Source organism: Aspergillus niger, assembly GCF_000002855.4.
Source record: "Aspergillus niger supercontig An11".
In the NCBI taxonomy this organism is placed as follows: domain Eukaryota; kingdom Fungi; phylum Ascomycota; class Eurotiomycetes; order Eurotiales; family Aspergillaceae; genus Aspergillus; species Aspergillus niger.
In genome coordinates this window covers 91,810-113,768 of record NT_166526.1, presented here as the reverse complement: position 1 = coordinate 113,768, position 21,959 = coordinate 91,810, and the positions used below count along the sequence as shown (strand labels likewise).

General features: G+C 50.5%; 10 protein-coding genes across 10 annotated transcripts; 7 read left to right on the top strand and 3 right to left on the bottom strand.

The window, feature by feature from the left end:
- Positions 1-962: 962 nt before the first annotated feature.
- An11g00380 (uncharacterized protein) lies at positions 963-2,616 on the top strand (the record flags this gene model as incomplete). Its single annotated transcript, XM_059750003.1, has 3 exons — positions 963-1,280; positions 1,341-2,402; positions 2,452-2,616. 3 exons carry the CDS (start codon positions 963-965, stop codon positions 2,614-2,616), a joined length of 1,545 nt encoding a protein of 514 aa, XP_059605435.1.
- Positions 2,617-2,934: 318 nt separating this feature from the next.
- On the bottom strand, positions 2,935-5,661 carry An11g00370 (uncharacterized protein; the record flags this gene model as incomplete). Its single annotated transcript, XM_059750002.1, has 8 exons — positions 2,935-3,116; positions 3,171-3,272; positions 3,354-3,547; positions 3,648-4,061; positions 4,115-5,079; positions 5,174-5,285; positions 5,377-5,461; positions 5,532-5,661. The coding sequence occupies 8 exons, from the start codon at positions 5,659-5,661 to the stop codon at positions 2,935-2,937; spliced, it is 2,184 nt and encodes a 727-aa protein (XP_059605434.1).
- A 51-nt stretch (positions 5,662-5,712) lies between these two features.
- An11g00360 (uncharacterized protein) lies at positions 5,713-6,938 on the bottom strand (the record flags this gene model as incomplete). Its single annotated transcript, XM_059750000.1, has 4 exons — positions 5,713-5,931; positions 6,327-6,368; positions 6,558-6,604; positions 6,668-6,938. The coding sequence occupies 4 exons, from the start codon at positions 6,936-6,938 to the stop codon at positions 5,713-5,715; spliced, it is 579 nt and encodes a 192-aa protein (XP_059605433.1).
- Positions 6,939-9,035: 2,097 nt separating this feature from the next.
- An11g00350 (uncharacterized protein) lies at positions 9,036-10,855 on the top strand (the record flags this gene model as incomplete). The annotated part of the gene is made up of 4 exons (XM_001394002.1): positions 9,036-9,244; positions 9,297-9,413; positions 9,485-10,609; positions 10,681-10,855. 4 exons carry the CDS (start codon positions 9,036-9,038, stop codon positions 10,853-10,855), a joined length of 1,626 nt encoding a protein of 541 aa, XP_001394039.1.
- A 221-nt stretch (positions 10,856-11,076) lies between these two features.
- On the top strand, positions 11,077-11,384 carry An11g00340 (uncharacterized protein; the record flags this gene model as incomplete). The annotated part of the gene is made up of 3 exons (XM_059749999.1): positions 11,077-11,115; positions 11,191-11,203; positions 11,299-11,384. 3 exons carry the CDS (start codon positions 11,077-11,079, stop codon positions 11,382-11,384), a joined length of 138 nt encoding a protein of 45 aa, XP_059605432.1.
- A 513-nt stretch (positions 11,385-11,897) lies between these two features.
- On the top strand, positions 11,898-12,743 carry An11g00330 (uncharacterized protein; the record flags this gene model as incomplete). Its single annotated transcript, XM_001394000.1, has 1 exon — positions 11,898-12,743. The coding sequence occupies one exon, from the start codon at positions 11,898-11,900 to the stop codon at positions 12,741-12,743; it is 846 nt and encodes a 281-aa protein (XP_001394037.1).
- A 383-nt stretch (positions 12,744-13,126) lies between these two features.
- An11g00320 (uncharacterized protein) lies at positions 13,127-14,035 on the bottom strand (the record flags this gene model as incomplete). Its single annotated transcript, XM_059749998.1, has 2 exons — positions 13,127-13,795; positions 13,862-14,035. 2 exons carry the CDS (start codon positions 14,033-14,035, stop codon positions 13,127-13,129), a joined length of 843 nt encoding a protein of 280 aa, XP_059605431.1.
- Positions 14,036-14,473: 438 nt separating this feature from the next.
- On the top strand, positions 14,474-15,771 carry An11g00310 (uncharacterized protein; the record flags this gene model as incomplete). The annotated part of the gene is made up of 2 exons (XM_001393998.1): positions 14,474-14,993; positions 15,047-15,771. The coding sequence occupies 2 exons, from the start codon at positions 14,474-14,476 to the stop codon at positions 15,769-15,771; spliced, it is 1,245 nt and encodes a 414-aa protein (XP_001394035.1).
- A 1,155-nt stretch (positions 15,772-16,926) lies between these two features.
- An11g00300 (uncharacterized protein) lies at positions 16,927-18,675 on the top strand (the record flags this gene model as incomplete). Its single annotated transcript, XM_001393997.1, has 5 exons — positions 16,927-17,658; positions 17,715-17,832; positions 17,900-17,995; positions 18,071-18,102; positions 18,355-18,675. 5 exons carry the CDS (start codon positions 16,927-16,929, stop codon positions 18,673-18,675), a joined length of 1,299 nt encoding a protein of 432 aa, XP_001394034.1.
- A 521-nt stretch (positions 18,676-19,196) lies between these two features.
- An11g00290 (uncharacterized protein) lies at positions 19,197-21,803 on the top strand (the record flags this gene model as incomplete). Its single annotated transcript, XM_001393996.1, has 1 exon — positions 19,197-21,803. The coding sequence occupies one exon, from the start codon at positions 19,197-19,199 to the stop codon at positions 21,801-21,803; it is 2,607 nt and encodes an 868-aa protein (XP_001394033.1).
- Positions 21,804-21,959: the final 156 nt, after the last annotated feature.

Below are 21,959 nucleotides of genomic sequence, written 5' to 3'. Positions count from 1 at the left end.
GGCCTCGAGAGCTCTAATTTGATGTGAATAGCAGTATATTAGTATACTCTGCCGTGCATCCACATCTACTTGGGGTAGCCACAATTTGGCACCAAAAGACACGTCTTTGCACTGACGACACTACCCTAAGACAATCCTACAATAAAGGTCAAAGGCGACTGCAAGAGCCGTGCTCACTGCCGGATTGCCTATCAAAGCGTCATCAGTCGCGTCAGTCTTTACTGGAAGTCCACACTGAATTCACTAGACTCAACAAAAAACTAACCAACGTCCATACAGTACGTGATATCACCCAGCCAAGAAGATATCCGAAGTTGAGAGCCATCTTTGTGAATCTAGCCGATAGAACTTCCGACGCGGAAAGTTAGATCTCGAGTCAGCCAAATGCGGGGATCCTTCCGTACCCCGGATCAGGACCCCCTGAACCCCGGTACACACTAGCAACTAGCTTCTCCCCAGACTCGCGACAACATCAGGGTCTTATAAAGTTGGGCGAGATCAACGGACCCGCATCCGACGCCATCACCGAACATTCCGTCGGATGCCATCCCGTGCATCGTTGTTCTGGGTATGGAGTGTATAACCTCGGGTAGCAGGTCGTTGGCCACTCCTGAGCACACAATTCGGAATCAATTCCTCACTTCAGTGGTCAATTGGTGGTGATCCCCATGATATACATCCTTGGCATCCAGCTGCCCAAGGACCGTGCACACTGTTGATATGGCGTTCAGCTTGGTTCAGCTCCAGTCCCGACGGTCCTGGCCTGTAAGGGGCCCGGGACGCTCACCGCGGTGCAGGGTTGCCTGGCATATAAAGTAGACTGAAGACTAGTATTTGTGCATAGAGCTGTGGGAAGTGCTAATTAAGTCTTCACTACCACTGCTGCTGCCTCTAGCCTAGTTAACTTTACCACTCATATCTCGGCGCCTCGATTCACGCCCTACGCACTCTTCTCTGTCACCATGACAGAAGATGTATCCTTGGGCACCGACATGGCTCGCTCTGACACACTGAAGAAGAACGGTCATGAAGAGGTTCATCTTGAGAATGTATCTCCAACGCCACCTGGCCAAGAGCCAAACAGGAGCCTTTGGACAGATCCTTCTCCCACCAACCCTCAGAACTGGCCTGTCTGGAAGAAAAATGCCCATATCTTGATGGTGGCGTTTCATTCAATGGCCGCAACCTTCATGGCGGCGGGAATTATACCGGCCTACGACATCATGGCTGAAAGGTACAACATAACGGTGCCACAAGCCAGTTATCTCACCTCCGTTCAAGTACGTGATATCTATCGTTTACTCAGCGCTTTTTCCACAGGGTCAACTCCTCCCCTTTAGTATTGGACGTACCGCCTGACTCACATTCGATCATCTGTACAGATCTTGCTCTTAGGAATTTGTCCCCTTTTCTGGAGACCGATTGCCAACACCTACGGACGATACCATGTATTCCTGTTTTCGGTCCTTGGAAGTATGGTCTGCAATATCGGTGGAGCTCGCTGTACTACCTACGGGACACAAATGGCCACTCGAGTACTCGCCGCAATCCTCATCTCTCCCCCTATTGGAATAGGCAGTGGTGTGATCACGGAGCTGTGTGAGCCAGAGAAACGAGCGCAAAAGCTTGGGTGGTGGACACTCATGTTGACGCTTGGAACTCCAGGTGGGCCATTTATTATGGGTTTTGTTACAAAGCGAATTGGGTTTGAGTGGATCTATTGGATATTCGCCATGATGAACTTCGGGCAGTTCATCGCTTACCTGCTCTTGGGTGACGAAACGCTGTACATTCCGACCGACGGCGATACTCATGATGCAGGCGTGGCTAGATCTCGCTTCGTCCAGAAGTTCATCCCTCGCCGGATCAACCCGCGTCCGCTTAAGCTTCGCGAATTCATCGAGCCACTTCTCTTTACGAGGCTTCCTAGGGTGCTGATTCCTGCATGCGCTCATTCTATAGTGTTCTGTTATGGAAACATTGCTTTGATTGTCGAAATGCCAATTGCTTTTGGCGAGAAGTTCGACTTCGATTCGCAGCAAATTGGTCTGCAATTCATTGCTATCATTATCGGGTGTGTCCTTGGTGAGCAGTTGAGTGGCCCTATGTCAGACCGGTTTCTGCAAGCCATGCATAGAAGAAGAGGATATCACCGTCCCGCAGACCGGCTATGGCTCTCATACATTGGCTTTGCGACTGTCATTGCTGGCCTTTTCGTATGGGGATTTCAGCTACAGAAGGCTACCAGCTGGAACGTGACCCCATGCGTCGGCGCCGCAATCGCCAGCTTTGGAAACCAAATCATCACGACAATCCTTATTTCGTTCGCTGTTGACAGCTATAAGGAAGCGTCGACTAGTGTCGTCGTCTGCATCAACGTGTTTCGACATGTGTATGGTTTTGTAAGTCAAAGAGCAGACAGCTTTAGTGGTTCCTTGCTGATGGTTTTAGATCGGTCCATTTTATTTCCCTGACATGTTCGAGACGTTGGGCCTGGGCGGTGCAGCTGGCGTCATGTGTGCTATCATTGGAGTCTGCGCACTGCCCTCGATCATTGCCATACATTTCGTTGCTACGCGCGCAGATCAGAAGACGCAAGATGTTGTTACGGATTAATATGGTTATGGCTTGAATGAAAGATCCTATACTGGGGAATTAGTGATATTACAACTTGACAACAGGAAGGAAAATGAACAGCTCCATCTTGGATGACTTACAGCCTCGAAAGACGTCGTCAATATCCTTAAGAAAAGACAATACATTCTCCCACAGCTGCCTAGACCGATGCCATGTCGTAATCAGCCGGTCAACTCAGAGAACAGGTTACATATCGACTCTCGTGGAGCAGAAGCCCAAAGAAAGTTTGTTCCGTAGATTTTGTAAATAGAAGAAAAAAAAAAAAAAAAAAAAAAAAATCACCTTCACGAAGCCAGCTCAGAATAAATTGCTTGGAACACTGTTCAACCATGACATATCTTGAAAGTCTGGGAATTCAAGGCCATCCAACAGTATTGAATTGATACCCTCCCCTAAGGAGAGGTCGCCCAGACCATTAGATGCAGGATTTGAAGGAAAAGTGCTCGCTGGGTGGTCATGGAGTGGAGGCCCTTCGGACACTACCCTTTCGTAGAGAATTTCGAGAGCTGCAACACATCGCCGGGCGGACGTACTGTGGCTGTGATATCTTTGCAATACTTCCAAAGCGTTCTCCCATGATTGCGTCATTGCAGCTTCAGTCACCTCTTCTAATATAGCAGAACATAGACGACCGGCTATGAGAACGGTAGCAGCGGTATAAACGTCTGTCCTTTATGAGCTTCGCTGAAAATATTCACCAAGGCTGGACCACTCACACAGAATGTTGTACCACCAAGCAGGAAGGGGGCCCGAACTTCCATCGGCGGGCAAGTTACTGTGAATTAGCCCGATAACCTCTTGCGCAACCTTTACGCATATGGTCGAGCATTGCAATGCAACCCGCTGAGGAAAAGAGTCTTGCAGGGAAATCAAGGGATCCACGACCCCAATTTCACGTGAAGTGCAGTATCTAGACAGGATAGGTCTGAAGAGAAGCATCCTTACATGAAGGAATCTTGTGGGAGGGTTAGTTTGGCAGTTCACCCTTCAACGCAGACTTAGGAACACACCTTGCACGCAATACAACACTTTGGTGGTAGAAGACCGTATATCCGCCTCCTAGATGGGATTCACCTCGTAAGTGTGATGGTAGGCTTCGGGACCACTTCGTAAGTGCCCGATCAAGTTCAAATATCGTCCGCTCTCCTTGATTTGCTTCCTTGTTGAAGTAATAGTCATAAATGTCTTCTGGGCTTTCATCGGTTGTGGGGCTATAAAGGCTCAACAGAATGTCATTCAAGATCTCATAAAGTTCAAGAGACTTTGCATAGAACGCCATGACCGATGGCCGGTCTGCTGGCTGTGTCACTTCGGACCCAGACACTGCAGGGATATACTCTTCATCCACCGTAGCTGGAAGAGGAACCGAGCCACATGACGCCTTAGAGATCATGGCAGGGCGCCCAAATGTCATAGATATAACCCTACAACGTATTAACATTCGACGAGACTAACGTATCGGATCGAAGTTACATACCGATCCATCAGGACACATCCGTGCCATATTTTGCGAGCCAGCTGCTGTTCCTGGGGATTATGTAGACGAGCGATCGTCTGGGGAAGATGCAAGCCAAGCCCTTGGGCATTGCGAATCGCCAGTCCGGTGACAATCCAGCACTGATGGGCGGAATCGGTGCTTTGCAAATACTGGGCCATGAGAAGCAGACATTGAATCAGAGCAGCGGAACCTGTGTTCCAGAGATTAAATTGAAGAAGATCCTTTGCACGAGTAAAGAATGCATCTGCAGAAGCCTCTCGCTCCTCTGGCGGGATGAAATCAGCCAGTTGACAGGCTAATGCAAAGATGACATTGACGGTACACATAAGCATGTTCTCATCTGATTGAAGAACCTCCCCTGTCCAGATCCTCTCATATTCTCTTCTCAACTGGAGACTATCAACGAGGGGATATAGTGGAAAAACAAACTCCCAGTATACCTCCATGAGGCTATCGGCTGTCTTCCGTGGGGGGAGGACATAATTAGGGACTGTAGGTGGCCGCGGCTTCTTTGTGGACATCAAACTGGGAGGCGGACCGACCCCTAGAATCGAATCTGAAGTGTGGCGATTCGGCGAGGAAACCTTCTTATCTATGACAGTTTTGATCTGACGTATAAAGCTGGCGGCACTAGAGCTGCCAAAAAAGCCCTGCGTGGGACGCTCATCCTCCACGGCACCCATCATGGCATTGACACTGTCCGTTGGGTCTTTCAGTCGAAGCGACTGGTCCAGCGAGCTTGGAGACTGATAAGAAGTTTGCCCGGTAACAAGACGGGCATTCGCTTTCGGTGTACATTGTGAGGTGCTTCTTGCTGGAGAAAGATGATCCGCATTTGTAGTCGTTACAGAGACAATGCTCCTAGGTCGATTATGGCGAACTGACAGTCCTGATGGCCCCGATGGAGACACCACCGATGCTCCCATAGAGGGAGAAGTATAATGCTGCAACGTGTAAGTGGGACCAAAACATACTACTCTCACGGGTGGTATATGCCGCGATGATGGAAGATAGGCAACGGGGCAAAAAGTAGCTTACCTGCAAATGGTCCGAGCCATCATGTGATTGCACAGGCACTCCTTCGCCACCGTTGTAGAGGGAATGAGGACTCTCTAGATGCTTGATTCGACTTTCCAGACTTTCGATATAACTGTCATTATAAGGTGATGGTTAGTCCTAGTAGCCCGGTGGGGAATCGGGAAAGAGCCCGTTAGTGCCTGAGGCAGTTAGGAGGCACTCACTTGCGAACTGCTCGCTTTTTCTCCAATTCTCCAGTGTAAACACATTGGCTTCCCTGGTCCACTCGTTTTGCGCACGGCCCACAGACTTGATACCAAAAGTTAGCGACATAAGCTGGTCCTGTCCGAAGAAGCCCCCAATTGCAAAAAATACGCACTGGGTTGTCTCCCGTCACAGCGGACCTTCCGGGCACGGCATTCATCACAAGCAATTGCCACTTTCCGGCGTTTAGGGGGACGATCAGAAGCGTCGGAACGACGAACATGAGAATCTTGCCCACTAGACATTGTGGGGAGGGTTCAGGGGTGTCATGCAATCGTAGATAGAAGACCCCGGACTCACAGCAAGCAGGTGGGCGGTGCAGGGAAGGAAGAGAATCCGGGGTCGCGGGGAACGGGATCTCTTCCGGTGGAGGCCGGATGACTAAATTGGCGTGAGCCAGCCAAGAACCACTCAACTCGTATTAACCAACAGATGAGGCTCAAAAAGCTCCTATTATGAGAAAGAAGATTCAGGCTATGCTGTGAAGATTGAGCATGTTTAGCTTCAAACATTGTCTGCATCAAATTCGTTGTACTTGCGAGAGTTGATCAGGTGGACTGACTATAGGCGGGCCTTGTTGGCACGGAATGGTTTCCGAAGAATCAGAACATTGACAAACTCGGAATTACTGCATCTTGTCACTGCTGGTGTTGTTCTTGTTGTTTGCCCCCTGCAGCTCTATGGGTGACAAATGGTGAACGGTCCTTCAAATGCAGTATTTGATACCCTCCAACTCTTACTGCCAGACAACATGTCCTAAGTTTTGACTAACTCAAGTCTCAAGGATTGATAGTGCATATTAAGCGAAATCCTCATTGAACGAAGGAGATTTCGACTATCTACAACAACACACCGTGGAAGAGGCAATGGCGAGTTAACAATTCCAAACAATTTATATACAATGACGTACAAATATCAACAGAACATCTTCGACTCCGATAAAATCATCCGACTGTACATAGATCAACCATCAGCCGAGAGGAACAAGATTGACACCCCTTTGGAATGTTTGCGTCGCAGAGAGTGACATTTAGACCAGACGCCCGATGGCAATGCACGGGAGGCTGATGAGGTTATAGCTCTGTGTCACAATGATTGTCAGCATCTCTATCTCACTGGGTTACGCATCCTGGTCACTCACGCCTTCAGAGCAGCAGGCAACGCTCCGAGATCCTTCGTCATTGCCGCCTATCATAGGACAAATTAATCAGTTTCCGTACCTAGCAAACAGCTTCAAGGAGATCAACTTACAAGGACCACAGTTGTTTCCGCCCTGCAATTCGCCGGGAATACCCTCGCCCAATCCGGCCCGGAAGCGACTCTCGTCTTGTCGGGAGAGTCCGTGCTCGGGACTAAAGCCCTGACAACACCTTACATTGTTCGTTCCGCAGGCGTTCTGGGCATGAGACCTGGTGAGCCCTGATTCCGAGCGGTCGTTGTGGCTGATCCACTGGTAGTTTTGAGGGACAACGCCGGCCACAGCGGTGGCAGCGAGGAGGGTGGCAATTGAGAAGAACTTCATGGTGATGGCTGGTTGGCTAAAGAGATGGCAGAGAAGCGTGTTTATTGAGTAAGGTCTGAGGTGAAAATATCAGTGGCTTGTGCTGTTGATGATGGCTCTCAAGGGTAGGCGTGAGGCGCCTCTTTATAGACGCCTGGGAACTCCTAGGTTCTGATCGCGAACTACGGGTATCCAATGTATTCGGCGATGATGAAGCTTACAACACTTGATGAGGTCTCAGCATAGCTCCTTGCATGAAAATAGTCTATGTGGTGGCAGTGCGCCGTCTACGACGTCTGAAGGCCTCTGTTGCAGAGAGACCATCAGGAACCATTCATGTGACATCAGTCCTCACACTGCATAGTCCGCTTATGGAACCTCCTCATACATTCGGTACCAGTGAGCTGTGTACGGAGTATAGCATATAGAGCGACCGGATAAGGCAAAGTCTCTAAAAGATGCATGATATTCAGGGGATATACCTGACATGTCGCTTACAGCAGAGGCCTGTCCAAACCTTGCGCTATTCGTGGACGGATCCCACATTGATAATCTCTCAAAAACAAAGGAGTTCATGACATCTCATGTGTGACCCACAGCATGAATCTGATATCACAGAAGATCGCCCATGGAGACTACAGTATGCATAGCTGGATCTGATGAAATTGATCAGCAGTCGGATGAATATTAAACTGTCATTGCTAATTTCCGTTTTATCCCCGATAAAAAGCACACTCGTCGGATTTATACATCAACGTTCATGCCAGTTCATAGAGTCGAACATCCTACTTCTAATACCTTCCTGCACAAAGCCGGAGAGAAGCGGGAGAAAGTTTTAAATCATGTGAAAGATACAACCAGATTTGAACTGAATAAAATAAGCTATCATTTTGGAACAGGGGTTCCCGTAAAAATTAATGGTCATTTGTCTGCGGGTCTCTAAGAATGATTGTCCGTGACATGGAGAATTATGTTTGTCCCGATAGCAAGCACTGACTACCTGGCGACGATCATTTCCTCAATAACAGCAAAAGACTTTCCGAGATCGACTGACTAGCATCTTGAGTGCATAAACAATAGTCAACAGACCTGTAATCCCCTTTTTTCTCGGATAAAGAAAACCATACGCGACTAGCAGTGTCAAGAGACTATCACCAATCACGGCGGCACCTCATGGTCGAGCAGGTTTCCATGCATCCAGTTGCCTAATTCTCGGTCTGGGTGACACCAAAACAAACCGTGTTTCGCTAGAACATTTCAACAGAGGTGGAGTGGAAGTCCCCGAGCAGATTCTGTATTCCAATTTCCATCATAGGATTACGGTCATAGGTTGGAGTCGGCATGTTTGATTGTGGCAGAGATGTGCACGTGGGTAGGTTCGCTTCGGCCAGCTGCGGCCGCTGATTGTCGCGCAATCTGGTCACTGGCGCGACATAGTGGGCGCTGCACATTATTGCTGAAGCATACAATTGATTTACATGGGCTGACATGGTCCCTCCGAGCTGCACAGCCTATCCGGGTGGACCTGCTTGCTGCGACGACGGTTGTCTCCGTAGGCCACCTGGGAATGGCGGGCCATAGTCACGCCCCGGTGGTCAGGGCACGACGCGCACAGTAAGGCAGACGTAACTACTACCAGAAGGTAAAGTAACCATGCAGCATAAAATAAGTGCAGTCCGGAGAGGATTAGCCCGCTTGAGAGAGGAGCCCAAGTATTGTGCGGACAGCCGAGCAGAACGAGCTAGTCAACTTCGACTGCGCTGCGCTGCGCATTGCCGCAGGCGCACATAGTCAGACCGTCTCAGAAATTGCTCCGTTCGCTTCAGAATAGAGAATGCGTCGAATAGAGCAACTATAGCAAGCACTCATGAGACCGTCAAAAAAGAATCCGATGGATGGCGGGATTTTGCTCGTTTCGAGAAATTAGCCCCCAACAGGATTCTCAGAATAGCTCATCCACCCGTTAATTCGGTCCGCCTCGTATCAGATTAGGCAGATAATGTTAGAATTTAGCATGAGAACCATACTGAGATTCCAGAGGCTCCGCTATAAATACCAGACTCATGGAGTTGACATGGATATAGCCAGCAAGAGGATCAAAATCACAGCATCTGCATCATGAGACTCTCCGCTAGAGGCTTCGTTTGGAGTGCACTTCTCGCATGCACTGCGTCAGCCCTGAGTGAAGCTGCAGCAACTGCTAGCAACAGCAGTCAAACTCTGCGCACCTGTGTGTCCCAGGCGCTTGTTGCGGGCGATGTCAACACCCGCATCATAGACCCTAGCAATGACACCTACACGGACGCCCGTTTGGGCGAGAAGATTCAGTCTGTTATATCATTCCCTGCCTATTTTGGACACACACTAATGCGGCTATAGGTTCAATGAGTTTCCAGCACTGATAGCATACGCAAAGAAAGCGGAAGAAGTGGCATCGCTCGTCCGCTGTGCTCAGAGATCGGGGTTCAAAGCCGTGCCTCGGTCAGGAGGTCACCAGTTAGTAGAAACCCCCCTCTGTCTACGTTCATTGACTATTATGGCCCTGAGTTCTTGCTAATCAACAGCAGCTTTGAGGCATGGTCAGCTCTCAATGGAACTCTGGTCATTGATCTCAGCCATATTAACCACGTCAATGTTTCTGCCGATACCACCACCGCCAATGTCGGAGCAGGCATTCGACAGGGCGCTCTGTACCTGGCGCTGGATGAGCACAACGTCACATTTCCGGGTGGAATTTGCCCAACCGTTGCGCTGGGTGGGCTCGTGTCGTCCGGCGGGTTCAGCCTGCAGATGCGTGCCCTTGGACTCGCTGCCGAATACGTGCAGTCCGCGCGTGTCGTTCTCGCTGACGGCAGCCTCGTGACAGCCTCGTCCAGCTCGCACGAAGACCTTTTCTGGGCGATTCGAGGTGGCGGGGGCGGAACGTATGGGATCATCGTGGACTTCGACCTGCAGTTAATGCAGTTCCCCACGTCAGCAATGGTAGCCATCTCCTGGAACGCCAGCAGTGACCGGTACCCGGTGGCGCAGCGATTCTTCGACTGGGCACCGGTGCAGATACCAGCATTTACTTCGCAGGTGAATGTGTACAAGAGTAGCATCAACTTCCTCGGCCAGTATCTGGGAGGTACCGAGAATGAACTCCGCAAGCTGATTAACGAGTCGGGGCTCCTAAATATCGGGACCCCAACCGTCTACATATCCGGGAACTGCGACACCGACAACTCCCGGCTCTTTGGCTATACGAGCTACGAATGCGTCCCGGCTAATGAAACGAATCGACAGATCATGAACGTGCTACCAGAGCCGTTCTCTCAATACAGCGACTACCCGCAATATCAGTACGAGAATGAGCCAGAGGACCCATCCATTCCCATTGCTGAACCTTGGGCCCGCTTCAACCGTATCAGCAAATCATTCTTCATGCAGAAGGACAATATCCTTCCTGCAGCAGATCTGAAGACCGTTATTGATATGATGGGCCAGTTAGACACAGACTCGGAGATCTGGGGTGAGTGGCATGCATGGAACATCTCCAGCGCGACTAAAGCAGACTATGCATTTCCGTGGCGCGAACAAGCATATGCGCATCTAGAGTTTCAGGTACATGGCTCGTTGACGAACTCAACGAAGCAAGCGACCTATGAGAAATGGTTTGCGGATTTGGAGACTTATCTGCGGCCAAAGATTGGGTGAGTGGTTACACTGGTACACGTGCTTCACGCGTGAAAGTCTGAGGCTAATAATTGTCATCATCATCTAGGGTTGCATCGTACTCTGGAGAGATGGATGCTCACATCTCAACGAACCCGTTCGAGTCATATTACGGCGATAGTGTCTGTCGACTAGTTGAAGTCAAGAAGGCTTACGACCCGGACAATTTTTTTACGAATCCCGATGCCATCACACCAACCGTGCCGGAGGGGATTAGTTGCTAGAAGGATCGCTCGGCTGTGGAAGACTGTAGCAGCAGGGGTAAATTTGTGAGTTGTACAAGGTTGTACAATTAATAGCCAAGGAATACATATGTACTAGCTAGTGTCGACAGTATACATTGCATAAGATGTGGGTCTTTTCTGATCATATTTCAAGGTTGGAGACAAAATGAAGAACAGTCCTGAGCTAGAAAAATCTTGATGACTGACAACTAGGTATCATGATGTTGTCTCGTTTTGATTCTGATGCAAATGGGCAGATAGTAGGTGAAATCTACTATGTATTGGAGAGTTGATAGTATATACCTATTGCACGATAGAACCTCTATTAGTTCTAGACCCCTGGGCCACGTACGTGAGCCTTTGATTGTAAGTTCTTCTAGCTTTCGAATATAACTACAAGATAGAATCGATATATTTAGCCTAAATTTACTATATAAAAATAGCCAACTATCTAGGCTTCAGAATCACACCTCCAATTGATAGTCCATCTAGAAACTTCGATCGGGTTCTGCTACCTGTAGAGAAGTAATCGCAAACAGCCTTGAGGGGACATATTAGCATAGATAAAATATAAAAATGCTATATATTAGCATCTTGATTGGGTAAAATCTCAAGAGCAAGGGTATTGATTTTCAAGTATGCTGTACAGCATGTGGCTAACACTCACGGTTGTGAATTAAAAATGTACAAACCTGAACCTTCAACTAAATGGCATGAACAAAACACTCGACATTAAAATTGGCATAAGTTCTGCACTACTACTCCAAGACATAAATTATTGACGCCTAGAATCAACGTGCTCCTCTCTGACTGGATGGTGCTAGCTACGGTAATCGATCCCTCTGACAAAATCCTGATCCCAGCGCATCTCCTTCCGTCCCCAGACGGAGACTTTCTCATCCTCCGTCGCAAATATAAACCCACTACCTCCGTTTGATCTTGACAGAATTCCAATCTCTCCGTACTCCATCTGTTAATTAATTCCTCTTACTATCATTCTTATTCCGTAATCCATAATCCTTCATCCTTCAGACACAACATCATGTCCAAACCAACCATTGCCTTCCTCGGTGCCACGGGCGGCTGCATCAACGCCTGCCTCGCCCACACCCTGCAAACCGGCTATCACGCCGTCGCACTAGCCCGCACGCCATCCAAGCTGACGGCCCTCCTTCGCACCCAGAACATCGACCAAGAGACCCTGGACTCACGACTCCGCATTGTGACCGGCGATGCGACCGACCCGGAGGCCGTGAAAAGTACGCTTCTTCTGCAGCCTGGCTTTCCTACTGATCCTACGACATCAGCATCCTCACCAACACCAACCCTGGTATCCCATATTATCTCAGGAATCGGTGCCACAGGCAACTTCCGTGGCTGGTGCTTCGAATTTGACCAGCCGCATATCTGCGAAGAAGCCACACGGGCACTCCTCACTGCCCTGCGAAACATCTACGCCACGTATCCGGAGTTCATGCTGCCTGCAAATGTGAAATCCAGACCGCTCCTCACCGTCCTCTCTGGCATGGGCGTCGACCCGAGCCAGAAGCAGATGGATGTGCCGTTCTTGTTGCGTCGGGTGTATCATGGGCTGCTGCATGTGCCACATGCGGATAAGTGGGTGATGGAGGAGATGCTGGCGAAGAGGGAGGCGAGGGAGTTTTTTCGGGGTGTAATCACGGTGAGGCCGGGGAGTTTGTTGACCGGGGATCATATGCTGGGTTCTGGATATGGGTATGAGAAGGTCCGTGTGGGGACGGAGAGGGAGGAGCCTTCCGTGGGATGGACTATTCCCAGGGCGGATGTGGGCGAATGGGTGTTTCGTGAGGTGGTGGTCATGGGGGGTGGGAGGTGGGTGGATGAGAAGGTGACATTGACTTGTTGGTAGAGTTGTTTGTTTGTTTTGGGAGATATAGTGAGTTGTAGGCGAAGTGAGTGAGTTTTGGGTTACTGTTCATTGATGGTTCTTAGCAAGTATGAGAAGTATGAGAGGGTAATTTAATGTGGCACGAGAATCTAATGTTATTCTGTTACGGTGCACGAAAACGTAGGAATGAGTGATTTCCTTATGTTTGTTTGCGCAATAACTTGTAGACTTGTGAAAAGCGTAACATGTAATTCTAAAAGGCCTTCTTGCAGTGCGTCTATAAATCTCCATCGTTGAACAGCATTCGCAAATTGTCCGTCCAGACCCCATCCCAGTAAGCGACAGTGCAGATAAAAAAAAAAAAAAAAAAGAAGACAAAGTACATCTCATAGAAACAATGAAATCTAGCAAGACTCTAGGATCTGTCTAAGCATGCTGGTCACCTCCTCCACGTGTTCCTCATCGAATAAACTATCGTGCCGTGCGTCGATCAACAGCGTGCGAAATCGATCGAAGTTCTGCGGCCTCCACTGCAGGGTGGGGTGCAGAGCACACCTTCGGATGCACCGTTGCCGGGCAGAAAATAGCGCGGGAACAGTCTCAGACAATTGTGTACATTTGACTAAAGTCACACTGGTATGACAGACGCTGTTTGGCGGTAGCAGCTTGCCGGGCTCGGTGCTAGAAATGGAGAGAGTGCTGGCATGAATGTGGCGGCGCATCGTTGAAAACAGACGATGCAGGTTGTCATCCTCCTCCTCCTCGTCACTCATAGTACTCCCGTCGTCGCTGGCATCCGAGGCATCTGATCGGTTGTCTTCATCGTCGCTATCGTCTGCAAGATCTGCCATTCCCATCGCTTGACAGACGTTTGTGAACAGTCCGTCTGCGATGATGCGGTGCTCTTCCTCATTAACGAACGCCGGATATTTCTCTGGGTTGATGGAGTCCAGGAGAATGACTTGCTGGACGGTCTCCTTCTTGGCTTGCAGGATCTCCGCCATCTTGACAGCGATCATCCCGCCCATGGACCAGCCCCCTAGGAGATATGGGCCATGTGGCTGGAGCTCCGACTGTAATCGTTCGACATACTCCTTGGCTATCTCTTCTAAAGAGGATGGTAGAGTATAACGACTCACACTGTAAACTGGTGATGAGATTCCATAGACTGGTCGGGACCTGGCCGGGTCACTTGTGTTGCTGAGGTTGCCAAGCGCCATATAAGGCCATGCCAGGCCGGACACTGCATGAATGAAGATCAACGGGGTTAACGACGAATGAGCATCGCCCTGGATGTGCAAAATAGGTTCCATAGTTGAAGGAGGCTTTTGGCTTTCTTCCTCTTTATCTTTCTTCTGTTGTCAGTGATTCTGATCGCAGAAGATGTGCACAAGATGAAGACCGCCCCGAGTCATCTATGGATACTGAAGAGATGGAAGAGATCTGACAACCAAGGAGTTTGTATTATCCAGTTCCAGTTTCATGTTTTGCCTCCGTCTGATAGTTCCACCAAAGATACTGCCATTTTGTATCCGTAGTTAGACGGAGACAAATTGACAACGACAGCCTTGGGGGCCAAGTTCAGACATACTTCCAGCCGCACGCATGGATGTATACCTTGTTGCTACGTGAGCGTACGCCAGCTTATCGACCTATTTTAGGACCTGCTCCCACGTGGAGATTCTGCAGCAAACGCAGGAAACAAGGACCAGAAATTCGTCATCATCGTTTCTCCTTAGCAATCGGCTAGGATGTTTCCCTGCTCTCGTATTTGGTCTCTGCTCGTTGCAGCCGCCACCGCTAGTGCTGTACCCACCAGTCTGGCCACCACGCACCTGCAATCGGTTGACTTGCTTCTGACTCGCAGTTCTTACGGGTTTCTTACTGACATAGCCCTTGGAACTCCGGGTCAGAGCCTGCCGTATCTGGTTGACTGGACCTGGACCGGCCACTATGTGGTGACCACCTTGTGCTACAACGATCCCACCGCCACCTACGATTGTCTCAACGTCGATCAGAAAATTTTCAACCAGACTTTGTCATCCACTTTTATCAACCAAACTGACCAGTATGGCTATCTTTACTGGGATCCCAACCACTTCTACTTTACGGAGCCCGCAGCAGCCGATGTGGCGACGGACATGCTGCGCATCGGTCCCACCGCGGTGAACACCACCATCCAAGCAGCCAATTTCGTCTTCAACGAGACTATTAGCGCATTCCCTTTCTCGGGAGTATATGGACTCTCACCTGTTTTTCAGGGTGACAATCGTGAGTTGTTTCCCCACCGTCATAAAACTAATTCATGTTAACACGAATCATAGGATCCGTGCAAGCGTCCTTCTACCAAGGATGGAGGAGCGGCGCCTGGCACTCTCCAATTGTCTCTTTTATCTACTGCCACGACAATGCCACCAAAGCGGTATGCAGTGGTTACGACGGCCTTCAGACACTAGGCGGATACAACACCTCTCACGTCCAGGGAGATATCACCTGGTACGACATCATTGTCACGGAGGCGATCAACACGCTGGACTTTGTCTATGCGCCAGCCGTGATTAATTATTGGGCGTTGAACCTCACGCGCTTCTCTATCGGAGACGAAGAGCAAGAGCTCAACAAGACCACTACTCTGGATGGAAAGCAAGCCGCCGTTGCCGCGTTCGACCACGCTTCGTATGGTCGCGGTGCCCCAGTGTCTGTGTACGGTTACCAGCGTCTAGTCGAGCTGGTCGGGGCAAAAGCCGTCACGCTTTCCGATCCTCCAAATAACGGTGAGCAGGGATTCTATCAGTTCGATTGCCGGAACTCGAGTTTACTGCCACCGCTGCGGTATGAGTTTGCCGGGTCAGAGCGGGCGTGGGAGATTGTGCCCGAGAACTATGTGGAGGTGCTGGCGAACGGAACCAATAAGTGCACCTTTAATGTACGCACCCTGGGAGATGGAGCGATGGTAATGGGAAATTTTGGCGAGACATTTGCCATTGATAAGTATGTCATGTTTGACTTTGAGAAGTTGCAGGTGGGGATTGCAGACTTCGCGTGGTAATGGTATAAGGATGTGTGTTTGAACATGTGCATTATCTCGAGTTTGACTGAATAGACGGAGAATCCAAGACCGTAGATCATGATGCTATCTGCTTGATTATTTTCAATGTCTCTAGTATGGGGAAAGTAATACATGTGATAATATCTCCAAAGTAGTAATTAAAAGAGAAAACTAATCACCACTAGTAATTAATACTGCAAATAGCGCTGTTCCACATTGAGACAACCATATAATAATAAGTTAGTGGATATACGGAATATTAGAGGTCATCTTAATACCATACTAGTGGATACAACCATCCGTACATACGGAATAGGAAGGAGGAGCGAGATGGTCATCATTTGACACTGAGCATACTGTGTTGGCCCAGTCAAGCTGTTGTATGGGGGAGCTCCTAGTGTGCCCAAGGCTCCAGCATCTTCACCTTCCGCAACGACTTTACTTAGTTTACATTAGGTGAGCCTTTCTGTTACATAGTTGATTGAAAGCCTCTCCCCAATTGTCTTAGCATGATAGAGGTTACTCGGAGAACGTACTAATCAGGAGGCCAGCCATAACGACGAGGATTGATTGGAACAAGCAAGTCTGGGTTGCACGAACTGACCCGGAGAATAAACAATCACCCACGTGGTGTCAAGCTCATATCCAAAATGGTACGACATGGACTCTGCAGAACTTGGCTGCCTGATGTTCAGGGGAGCTCACGGGATCGGAGGGATCACGGCATAACTCCGCATTGATTGTTCGGAACATTTTCTTAATATGGGAAGCATTGAGGTGAGACTGTTACTTGAAGGCATCAACCAAACGGAACGCATATACCAAGCCAGACTCATCAAGAGCATTATATCATTCAATTTCCGTCCACAGACGGATCATTTCTGACTCCCAACAGAACAGGATAATATGCTCGTATGTGACTAATCCCGCCCCCAGACTGACTGAACTGTAGCTCTACTATTAAATTCAACCGATAATCTCATTCCTTCATCACTAGTAGCTTGTCGCCTCAATTACACAAAGTGGATCCATCCTCATTTCGACATCGGCTCTTGATTCCCCCACCAACCCAGATCCTGCTTCCCTTCCTTCTACAATCGAACCCTTGCAAACCTCGTGTTTTTGTACATGAACCCGAACCAACCACACGCCAGCATGTCCACCCAAGTGCTCATAGTGGGTGGGGGCATTGGAGGCCTGACGCTAGCAGCCATGTGTCGAAGGATTGGCGTGTCTTGTCGGGTGCTAGAGCGAAGCGCTGCTCTTGAACCGGTGGGTGCCGGCATTTCACTGGCTCCTAATGCCCTACGGGCTCTGGACCAGATCGGTCTGTACGACTACGTGCGCCAGGAAGGCCAGCCGGTCCGCAAGATCCGTGTCTACCGGAATCAGACACAGTGGAGTGAGATTGACTTCCAGTGGCTGGAACGTACTTTTGGCTATCCCGTGTACTCGATCGAACGGCATGGCTTCCATCGGCGACTGTATGACGCTGCGGGGGGTTCCGAGACGGTCAACTTGGGGGCAGAAGTTGCCAAGGTGATCCCTCCGCAGGAGGAGGCTGAAGGGGTATCGGTGGTCCTGAAGGATGGGAGGCGATACACGGGGAATGTGCTAGTGGGTGCTGATGGGGTGCGGTCAGTTGTGCGCCGGGCTCTCATGGCCACCATCAATTCACCTCCCGGACAAAGTGGAGCAGTTGGAGAAGACGAAGATGCAGCCGATGTCATTCAATTCACGGGCCGAGTGCATCTGTCTGGCTACACTCACCCACTCGATCACCTTGGCCCCGCGGACGAAGGGATCGCTTATTGGATGCTGTATGATCGCTCAATTCTCACAACGTGGCCGTGCAGGGACCATCGTCAGTGGTTTGTTGGGGCAGTGGTAGGGATCAAGATTTATGAAACATTGCTCTCACATCAGCTAAACTATGCCTCTAGCCCTCTAAGCTCAAGGACCCGAATCGCTCCGTCTGGAAACATGCCGATCACAACACTATCAATCAGGTCTATGGTTCCGAATATCACCCCTTTGCCCCGGATTTTCACTTCCGTGACGGTGAGGACATTTATTATTAGCATCCTGCCAGAATGACATGCTGACTACGATGATTGGATCCTTCTAGTCGTCAAACACGCGGAACGTGTCGTTGCCAGCGATGTCTTCCATCAGACCACCTTTCCCCCGATGGCGGCCGGTCGCATTGCTATGCTGGGCGACGGTAAGTAGCGAGCTACCCACACTGCTTGCTTACAGGTCATTCAGGATGGCTTTGTCCCACTAATGCAATAAGCAGCCTCTCATGCTATGACTTCATTCTTCGGCCAGGTAAGCCAGCCAAACGGTATTTTTCTAAGTTAGGAAAAGGCAATCACGTCCCCTTCAAATCTGGCGCTGACAGGAACCACCTCCCTGTTCTTCGCCTGCCCTTGCTGTGTTGGACGGCTTTTCTTTCCCGATCTTGTTGTTTGTTTATTTCTCATGTTCTGAAAATATCTTTGATTACTTGCCTTTTAAATTTCTTTTTTTTCTCTTCCTTCTCCCTTTCTGTCTGGCTCCACTTTCTGACACCGAGAATAGGGCGCCTGCCAGGCCATCGAAGACGCGACGGAGCTGGCCAGTGCGTTGGGGATGATCGATGTCAGGCCCACTGACGCGGAGACGATCCTTCAAGGCTACCGTCACAGCCGGGAGCGCCGGGGCCGCGATTTAGTCGTATTTTCGGATCGATTTGCCTTGCTCCATACCGGACGCCTGTTGGGAAGCTGGGGTCCATTTGTTCGGCAAATGGTATACACCTGGATGCCTCTCTGGGGTTGGAAGTGGGCCTTGCAGTGGCTGTATGGCCATCAGCCGACTCTCGTGGAGCAGCGGAATGAGGCCGCGAAGAAGACTGCCTGAGAGATGCGTCTTGTCCAATGGAGTTGTATTTAGCCGAAACTGGGCAGGATTCTGCCCTGCAAGCGATGGTGGTATTGCCCATGTCTATAGAAGAGACTAGCGCACACGAGCAGACGAATCAGAATTAACATCACACACTGTGCCCTGTGTACCAGAATCCCGATACTAAGGAATAAGCAGTGGGGCGGGATAACATCCTTTTGAATCAGAATTAACTAGTAGTGATAGAGTAATAGTACCGTAGGGTAGTCAAGGTTCCTTGCTGTGCCAGTGAGCATTAATCTCGTTTACTCAGGGATGAAGTCAGCAGGGATTACCCGCATGACGCTAGCAATCCTTTGTTGTCTCACTTCCTCAACTCCTCTCATCAGCATCATCATAGTCATCATCGCCTCTCCACCACGTGGACTACATTTATCTCCGCTAGGTATGCTGGTTAGCTCGTGGAATGAACTCCGATCTCAGATTTTGGAGCCCCGTGTTCAACTGTAGTAAACACATGCTCCCTTTCTTTCTTTACTATGGCCAAGAAAGCTGAGTTACGGCGGAGCTGCACCTTCTGTCGCACCCGCAAGATCGCCTGCTCCGGCGAGCGCATCTGCAATGCTTGTCGTTCCCGGTCGATTGAATGTGTTTATGATCTGGAGATCGCCAAAGGTCGACCTCGCCTGAACAAGACGACATCCACTCGGGCCTCCATATCGGCCGGACCGGCCGGGCCCAGTCCCATCACGCTGGAAGACGGAGAGCCGGGAGACGGGGGTCACTCCATCACGTCGGCGGTTAACCCCAGCATCACTCCTCTCACCGGAGTGATGGCAGAGCTGGAGGTGATGTTTCGCGAAAATTTCGGGGAGGATCCCATGGCAGCTCCATCGAATCAATTCCAGGACCGAGTGGCTCGCTTCAATCGGAATTTAGCGGCCGGAAGAGCCAGCCAGGGCCCATCCACGCCGGCGGGCAGTCTCACTTACCCCGGATTTTTGGCCCTATTGATGCAGGATCTGGCTGAGACAGTCACCGGTAAATTCGGTGACCTGGGCTGTCATCCCTTCTTTGGACCTGGGGAGCGCTTCTATCGCGCCTGCATGCTTCAGGACACCACGAAGACAATGTTCGATACTGCGTGTCTCCCATCACCTTCCACTTCCACGCCATCGGGTGGTGAAGCGGACATCTTGGCCGATTACAACTCACATCTGATCACCCAGCATCTCGAGGTCTGGATGAGTAACCATCCCTTATCGATTATCATTTCTAAATCCCTGCTGCTCCGCGATCTGCGTAGCCAAACAGCCAATCGGGTACTGTTGGCGGTCATGCTGGCAGACGCTCATCACTTTGCCGATAACTCTGCCAAGGGGGATCGCCTGCTGCAGTGGGCCGTCTCTCAACTCTCGAACATTCCTGCGGGCCAGGAAGATCTTACTACCGCGCAGATTACCCTGTTATTAGGCTGGTTTCATGTCTGCCGCGGACACTCCCGCCGGGCATTGTGCTATGTGGGCTACGCCGGTCGCATCACGACCAAGCTGGCCAGCCAGCTGCATGAATCGCCTCTGACTGGTCAGACGCACATAAATGGCATCGATCGGGGCGCTGTTGAAGCAGAGATGATCCACCATATGTACTGGGTGATGCTGGCCCTTACTGTATGGTCTTTTATCCAGATGGACATGCCTCTAGCGGATCTCCTCCCCGCGCAGCTGTTGCAGGTACTCCCTGCAAGAACAACGCCCGATTCCACGCTGCTGCAACTGGATCGCGCGACGGATAATCTATCTACCCTCAAGCCCCAACTCTCTTCATTACAGTCAGTTTGGCTCTTGTCACACGTAACCGTTCTCAGCGCCCACCTGTACGCTCTGTATCCCCAACACCTTCGCAGTCCTCCGGAGCCGCAACCATGGCAAGATCTAATGCTACATCGGCTCAACCGTCTCCTGCGACAGGGACGTAGTCTGACACAGATTTGCTCTGATTCTCGAAACGCTCTCCTGGACATTATCGTGGTGCTGCAGAAGGAGTCGGCCCATGGCCGCGGGGAACCTACCCTGCTCGCCTTGTACCTGGCCGTATCGATACACCTTCTCTTCCCGCGCGATGAGACCGGCCATCATGTCCACAACTCTCAGACCTTTGTTCTGAGCGATACGCTCTTTCAACAATTGATCGCGTCCATACAGGATTTGAAGCAGCTCTTTCCAGCCATCAGCTCCGTCGCGCGGCATGACTCGTCCCAGCCAGCCAGCACAGGTTCAGCCGGATTGCATTTTTACCTTCTCGCCTTGGACGCCCTCGGTCGGGCTCTCATGTACGTACTCACTGTCTGGGACCGTGTCACGGCGGTAGAGCAGCGGGTCTGGCAGGATCGACTTCGCGGATTGTTGGACGGGGGCCTTGCGATGCATGACCTGTTCGAATATGATGCTCTGTTACAAGATCACCGATGGCGCTCAGTAAAAAAGCACCTGAAGACCGCATGCAAGGGAATCAAAGGAGTGCTTTCCGGCAGCCGGGACCAGGGCTCTCGCAGCTCCTCGTCTTCTGTCTCCTCTCTGGACCTGTCCTTCGCGTTACCGTCGCGGCCAACACCGGCGATGGGCATCCCCACCAGCGAGGAAGGCCGCAGCGAGATGATGTTCCCCACGATGCCCTCTGCCAGCGGCATACCCTCATCCATCTCGTCGTCAATCTCGCACACCTCCCGTGAAGTTGGCCTTAGCTGGCCAGGGGACGGGCAAATACTCCCGACCCAGGAACAAGGACCACGAGAGAGCTCGCATCCCGCAGCGTCAGATTTGTCTGATTTTGACCTTGCCCCCTTCGTGTCTTTGGGATCCATTGACTCAATGCAAAATGGGGACGAACGATCTCGGATCATGCAGCAATTTTCTCCCAACCCGATGTCACTGCCTTCATTCTGGCACGACCCACAATTCAGCCCGGCGCACCACTTGGTGGGCACGATGCCCCCGCCGTCATTGATCTCGCTGGCAGACCTGGGAATGGGTGAGCGGGGGCAGAAGCGCTCATCGGAGAAGTTGGGTGGTTTAAGCGAGGGGGATACGCCGGGGACGAGTGCAGATGGGGGGACAAAGAGGCGAATGAAGGGGATGTCAAACTGATAGACTGTAGTAGGCTTATTTCGTATACGGTCTGACGTTGCTTGAGGGTCAAACATTCATTCTTTCTTCACCAAAAGGCGTTGATACCCGTCGATTAGACGACACGATTCATCATCTTCATACTTGAGCATCTATTCCTAGAACACAAGTTTAGAA